Source organism: Dufourea novaeangliae, unplaced genomic scaffold (assembly GCF_001272555.1).
Source record: "Dufourea novaeangliae isolate 0120121106 unplaced genomic scaffold, ASM127255v1 scaffold141, whole genome shotgun sequence".
In the NCBI taxonomy this organism is placed as follows: Eukaryota; Metazoa; Arthropoda; class Insecta; order Hymenoptera; family Halictidae; genus Dufourea; species Dufourea novaeangliae.
Window position 1 is genome coordinate 1,462,052 of NW_015374017.1, and position 7,696 is coordinate 1,469,747.

Here is a 7,696-nt window from a genome sequence, read left to right on the forward strand (position 1 = left end):
AATCGTGTAATCGTGCAAATTTATCTTTTATACGACATCCGTTTTTTAGGAGCACCGTTAATTCGGTGCTCCCCGTTTCAATCGAACGTAAAAATGTTCATCGAAGGGTATTTTTTGGTACTGTTGTTCAAACAGTCGCCGCGCGCGCGCCTCATCAATTTTATAGCGATGACGCACTTTTGTAAACGAGGTCTGGCACATCATGTTTCTTGTGTTTTATTGCCCTTAACTCTCCATTGTATACCTTTATCTACCGACAAGCTATACGTGCCCACTTCAGCTTATTATACATATTAAAGAAGAACAGAAAAAAAAGTTCACGGACTCTCTGCTTCCTTGGATCAATTCGATTTTCTATTCCGAATATGCTTGACCAGTGAGTTGTCAGAAGCAGAACGATTATAAAAGAAACTAAAAGAAATAAAGAAAATTGTTCAACTTTCTCGAGAAGCGTACCCGGTCTGTGTGCAGGGCCGTTCCTGATGGGGGTGCAAAGGGTGCCCCCACACCTGGGTAGCCAGGCCCAGGGGCGGCCACAGATCGTTTATTATATGTAAAATTCTAGTTAGCAAGTATAAGAATCAAAACTTTTCTGGTGATTATGAAAATTTTAGACAAACAGAATTCAATCAAATTAATTTTATACGTAATCTTTGTAACACTACTCATATACGAACATGAACTATCTTTATGGACAGTCCAAAGTAGCATATGATATTTAGTCGTATTTATTGGATTACATTCGTGTAGGTAATTAATGGTCGCTATTTATCAACTATAACATATTGATTACAAACATTATACGTTAGTTTTGTACTTATATGTAGAATAAAATATTCATTTTATATAAAACCATTTATTTTTTAAGGACTTTCATTTAATTATATGAAAATAAAAATTAAAAAATATACCTTTTATATGATAAATGTTAAAAAAAACTGCGCGCGCGCGTGCGTGCGCGTGTAGATGTAAAAGTAAACACTGCATATCAAATTCTTAATTAAATAATAGTGAACTAATAAGGGCGGCGATACTGTTTTTGCAGTCGGGGCGGCAACACCCCAGGAAGGGCCTTGTCTTGTGCGTATACTTTATACTCTTCTCGCGCACGAACTAAACTATTTACATCACGATGTGGACACCCTATGTGTGTGCACAAGAATTAAACGTACCTCCTTTGTGTCTAGATATCAAATAATTACATCTGAATGATGCCTACCGGCGGCTTCAATGATTCTTACCCCGTTCGGGCCCCATGTGCCGTCTAAAATAGTTACAAGCGGCCACGATTATTCACTCGACAGTTCGCACACACACATACATCCGCGAATACAAACAGAAATCCTATCCCAAAAATATTTCTATTTGTAAAAGGGGACAATTTATTCTACTTGTCACATTACCATTGGTAAAAATACAGATTTCGTCAAGGTTATCTAAGATCAACTTGATACACTGTATTAAATACGAAAAGTCACACACAGATTTAAATAAAAAACACAGAACCATAAATATCACATTTTTTTCAAGGCCACCAAGAATACAAAGTAAAATACACAATGATCCCGCACCTCGTTTATATTGTAAACAATATGTTAGAAATTCTATATAAAACTTGACTGCGATTTCTCGAGGTTATGGGGTAAGTGCTGAACGGCCAAACACAGTCCGCTTACCAAAACACATCGCTGCCTTCCCCACTCCGTGGCCAGATCTTTTATTTCAAATATTTTATCGCACGTGCATTAGCGACCGGCAACAGGGTGTCGAGCCCTTTGTCGACACGCAACACCCGGACGTCGAGGCCGCGAGGAATTAACAAAGTAGCGCCCTGCTCGAGCCGCCACTGAACCTAAACATCGATGACATATCCAACTATCGGCGATACAATCTCTTCTCAAGAAGCCGACGCCACGTGCATCTCCTTTCATAAAAGAATCGACGCTAACAAATATGTCTACAGCACCGAAAATTCTCTGAATAATTCACTTTCACATAATCAACATAAAGAACTATGGTATAACTAAGAAGAATATATACTCTCATTAGGAGTTTCCCCGATTCACCAGAGTGTGACCTTGAAACAAAATTCCGCCGTGTACCAATAACTTTGAGCGTTACGATTTTCTGGCCGTAAAGTTACCGACATAACCTCTGATACTATATTCAATTAAATTTACGCAAAGGACAAAAGATCCTTTCATCTCTACAGGGTTAAAAACGAAGAGAATATCTCTGCACCGCCGCGCTACAATGAAGGCGTAACACACACAAGAAAGCCGTTATTTTCCCATCGGCGAGAATTTTCAAACGACAATTGAGCCGGAGTAGTGTACCCGCTCTCGTTAATATCCAACGTCGGGAGAGTGAGTGAGTGAGCGAGCGAGCGAAAAGAGGGGAGGGGGCACTTCTGGGCGCGTCGTGCATACAGGGTGGGCCGGAAATCGTAGTACAACCAGGCAGAGGGTGAATCTACGTTAAAAAAGAAGAAAATATTTTGGTATAACATTTTCTCATCTGGGACTCCGTTTTCGAGAAAATCTATTTTAAAATTTGTTCAACTTGTAAACGATTTAGTACAATTTGCTTGTCGTGTATTAGTAGTAAAAAAGAATAAAAAATGAGTAATCAGTAGAATCACTTTGTATTGTTTTATCCACACAATCATCAATGTTTGTAACCACTGTCGTGGACAGAGACAACCGCAGTAGTGGAATACACGACAAGCAAATTGTACTACATCGTTTACAAGTTGAACAAATTTTAAAGTCGATTTTCTCGAAAAGGGAGCCTCTGATGAGAAAATGTTACACCAAAATATTTTCTTCTTTTTTAACATGGAATCACCCCCTGCCCGGTTGTACTACGATTTCCAGGCCACCCTGTATATGGAAGCAGGGGGTGCCGGGCCGTGTAACGAACGTCTCTCACTGTAGAGTCGCGGCAGGCAGACAAATTCACTCGAGCCCAGCAGCAGCAGGCAAGCAGAGCAGTGGCAGCGTGATATCTTTCTATGGGGGGCTATTTTCTCATCAATCCCAATCGCTTTTATGAAACGTGACTCACGCGTGAAAAGGTCCGCATGCCTTTGGCGAATTCGATGCCCCCCCCCCCACCATATATACGCGCACGTCGAAACGCGCCCCGTTCCCTTTTCTTTTCGGTGGGTATCCCTTCTCTGTCTCGCTCGCACGATCCCCGACGGTGGTCACTTCATTCTAAGAAAAAAAGGATTCTACTCTGGGGCTAGACGCGCACGCGCGGGAAGACACTATTTCTCCGACGTAGAAAAGTTTATATACCTAGAACTGTTGTGTGTGTTATGTTTTTATTCTTAGAGTTCTACGTCGTAGAATGCTAAGCATTTCCATGTGTAGATGCAGGGAAGGGGAAAAGAATGATTTTCCATAGTGAAGTTTTAAGAGTTTTTGCCCGTCAACTCGACGGTGAAACTAACCTACGATACGATGGACTTGGGTTCGCGCGACAATATAAAGCTGCGTCTACACTATATAGCATAACACGTTATATAGCAAAGTTATAAAACTTTTTAGAGAAATTGAAAGAACAATGATGTTACAATCTTGTAACAAGTTATAAAAATATATTGTATAGTAAAGTTATATTATAATTTCTTATATGGACATTGTTTTGGTATATAGTGTAGTCACAGCTTAACGCACAAACCTCAATCCGTTATTCTGTACTCCCTGATGCTTCATTATACCTAAGAATATTGGAATTTTATTTGTGCAGGACATCTGATATATTCTGCGTTGAATAGAGAAAATGATAAAATGTGGAAACTATATACTGCAATGTGTATTGTATGACAGTGACTTACATCGAACTAGTACTGATTCTGTTGGATAATCGAGGTTCGATTGAATCACAATTTAAAACCTGACTGAATTCAAATTAATTTGTATAAGACTATAATAAGTGAAATTGAAAAAATTCGTATACACATTTCAGAATAGCCGAGTATTGAACCAATGTTAGAGTACATTAAATATTCAATTTTCAAACAATTCTATCATAGAACGTATATTCTTGAGAAGTTTCGTATTCTGAAAATTATTTTGAAGTAATTAAGTTCACGGAGACTGACAAGTAGCGAGAGATGCGGAGAGACATTCACGAAACCATATGTCGAACACATCCTTTTTTGCGTCTCATGACGAATTGTCGAAAATAGAGAGAGTCCCTGCGCAAACGGCGCGAAATACGGATTTCACGAATATATGATATGCTTTCTAAAAACAAAAACTTCGCGAACTCGGCCTGACGATTTATGACCGCAATACCGGTAAAGCGTATCAAAAACAACGTCGTTTCTTCCTTTAATATTAATAAATAGAACGCAGCATTTGCTATCGCGGAGATTGCTAGGTGTAAAAAAAAAAGAACAACAGCTACGCGTTCGTTATCGTCGAGGAATGTTTACCACGATCTTCAACTTTCGTGAATTTTCTGCCACCTTCGACATACAATTGCCGCAAAAAATATTTTGAAAATCGAAGCAAGAAACACCTTGGATAACCTTAGAATGTTGTCGCTAAAGAATAGCCTCTCCTAACACTGTTTAAAAGTCTATTTTTGTTTAGAATTGATAGCACTATTACAACGAATAAAAAAATATAATTTAATCTTAATCATAGCCATCGCCATGAATTACGACGCAGGACATAGTGGGGAACATACTACACGAAATAAAGCACTAATATCGTTGAAGGTACATGCATTAACGGCATGGCTGTCTACCTAATAATCCTTTTTCCCACGTCGGAATTAATGGACAGCACACGTAGAGCCATCAGACGCGGTTTGTCGTAGCCCAGGAACTTCCGATGTAATATATATATAATACGTGTTATATAGGCTTATAGGAACACAATGGAGGTCCACGACGGACACAGAGACAGAAAAATATACGCACGGACGCTCAACAATAAGCGTAGTGCGCTGGACGGAGTTAAACAGCTTATCAAACTTCGTTTTGCGTATCTGCCAACGCATGCACGGACATTAAAGGAACGGCTAAGTATTCTATAAATGTAGCCGCCTATTTAACGCGCAGACCGCGTCCCATCCTGGCAAATACTTAACACTTTCCTCGTCGAACAATATCGAATAAAAACTTTCTCGATAATACGACGGTCGAAGTGTCACTTTCCAGCTCGAAATATTTATTTATTAAGAACACGAGTTGGAAGAACGATTATTAGACAAGATCGAAGTTAATGTTACTTGTAATACTGTAATTGAATAATGTAAGTATGTTTGAAAAAATATCAGAAAGTTCCGGACCATTCGAGAATCCAACACGAATCAATGCAAAAAAAATTTGCGGATAACTTTTAAACCTACACACGCGTGTAATTATTAAATGCTTTTATTAAAATGCCCCAACACAACCGTTATAAAGTTACTCATCCGTTCCGTAACGTAAGGATAAAATTCTAATTACGGGCGTCTCGGAACAGATACCACGCCTTAAATTTCAAAGATGCAGGCGTAGTTGTAACGGTCTGTTTGCTCGGGTCAGAAACACTCCGGCACGTATTTTCTATTTATTTTCATCGCGGCAATTCACCTTCGTCGAAACGAGTAACGGATAATCGAACCAGATTGAGTTACATCGACGAGCGTACCACGTTCGAAATCATATCGGTTCGACCGTGCAAGTCGATTATCAGGCTCTTCGGCAATAATTCACACGGACGAAAACTTGCGGTAGGCAACCAAAGTTTCAAATCTGTACATTGGTTATAGCATATTAATTCGATTTTACATTGACTCTGTATAAGTTTACCGATCAGTCAGTTATCAATAGACATAATAATCTCTTTCTCTATTAATATGCTGCAGACAATTTCGACATAATAAATTTCTGTACATGTCAAAACGCGAAGTCTCTATAACCGCTCTAGATACCCTATCCGTTAACATTGCGTCAATCTTAATTAACTCCTTCCGCTTTAGATTTCATCGGTACCGCGACAGAACCCGTCTACTGTAATTAATACAATTCCTAGGGATACCGAAAAAGCGAAACGAACGAAAATATGGCTGTCATTTCATTCAACGCCGGGTATGCACGACGGTAACGCAAGGGGGAGGGGTTTGAAAAACTGAACGTCACTTCGAAAAATCACACCGAAACTGATCGATTGATCTACAACCAAAAGAAAATAACGGAATACAAAACTTACCATGCCTTGACTCGAATCAGCAATTCTCCCTCGGCGGGGGTTGGCACAGGCTTCCTGAGGGCCTTGACACTTTTCAATCCGCCGAAACCGTTCAGTACTATAGCCCGCATGTCCTTCGGCTCTGGCGTGGGTTTCTCCTCGCCGTTCTCCTTCGGTTTCTCACCGTCGCCATTCTCTTCCACTTTCTTCGATTCCTCTTTGCTTTCTTTTGGTTCCTCCTTTTCTTGTTTCTCGGCCGGCGGCGCTTCCTGCGGTGGCTTTTCACCCTCGGCGCTCGGGCTGGTCTCGTTCTTGTCCTCTGCCATTTTTCTTCTTAGTCTTTCTCTCTTTCAAACTACGCTGCTGCTTTTGTTACTCGGAACGCTCTCCTCTAACCGTCGTCCTCGTCTCTGTGGTTACTTGTTAAATCTCCCGAAACGAACGCAGTCGATATATCTACTCTGATCGACGACCCGAAGGAGACTGAGAGACAGACAAGGGAAAAAAGGAAGGGAAAGCCTCGATGAGAGTCTACTCTACTTCGCGTTTCTAAACCGTAGCGCGTTCGCACCCGCCGAGAGCCAACGTCGTTCTGCACGATTTTCTGTCACAGTACCAGGGAATGCTTGGTGCCGGCTACGCCGGCCGGTGACGCGCGCGGTGTTGCCGTTGCTTAGCAACCGCGCGCCCCTTCCGACCGACCAATCGGGGCGCGGCTCTGTGTCCCACCGTTCGCCGGTCACGCTAAACTACATCGCGCATAGTACGACAGGTGCCGCGAGTCGCGGAACATTGCTCTTCGCGATTAAAAAGTAGTCCCCCCTCCCTTCTGTCCCTCCCATTAAATCTGTATTAATCCACGCATCTTTGACTATGATTTTTCAACGATCAATCAAAAAAATGTACTACTCGCCGATGGATAAAAATTACACAAACGTGGGCCCACAATTTCATGCCTTTGTACCTTTTTCTACTGTTTTTTTTGTTGCGGAATGATGATGGTTCGGACCCAGGTCGTAATTCGTATGAAATAAAACGGTTAGGTAATTTTATTTCGGTTAGATATAAAAATAATTGCAATATATTAGGAGCTAAAAGTTTCAGGTTGACCCAGGGTTCAAATTTTGTACGTAAATTTTGAAATAATAATTTTCTCTTGTGCGTAATACGCAGTTGCGAAGTATACTTTATTATTAATTCTATTATATCGTATCGTATTTATTCGAGTGAATCAATTTTGTAACCGCCAATTGTTGGTGTATACGATTTAACGTAACCGAATATGTATTGTATTTGGAGACCAAGGGTTAACTGAAAAATACCTAACCTGTACGGTCTCCTGCGCAATAATGTTTTTCTGACACGTTACTGATAAGGAACGTGAATAACATTTTGCATAGATATTTGTTACTGTCCATAAATTATGAAATTATACAACCAAACATTATAATGTAAATTTGTGTTCTCTGAATTGGTGACAGCTGACAGTTACACTGCGGGTG

At 40.5% G+C, this 7,696-nt stretch overlaps 1 protein-coding gene across 1 annotated transcript in view; it reads right to left on the reverse strand.

Moving 5' to 3' along the window:
* The window catches only part of LOC107188832 (synaptic vesicle membrane protein VAT-1 homolog-like), a 35,886-nt gene extending 29,087 nt beyond the window's left edge, over positions 1–6,799 (reverse strand). Inside the window, exon 1 of the mRNA XM_015577199.1 lies at positions 6,216–6,799. Coding sequence (XP_015432685.1) covers positions 6,216–6,520 — 305 coding nt within the window. The 5' untranslated portion in view covers positions 6,521–6,799. The remainder of the gene's footprint in view (positions 1–6,215) is intronic.
* Between the last annotated feature and the right edge of the window lie 897 nt (positions 6,800–7,696).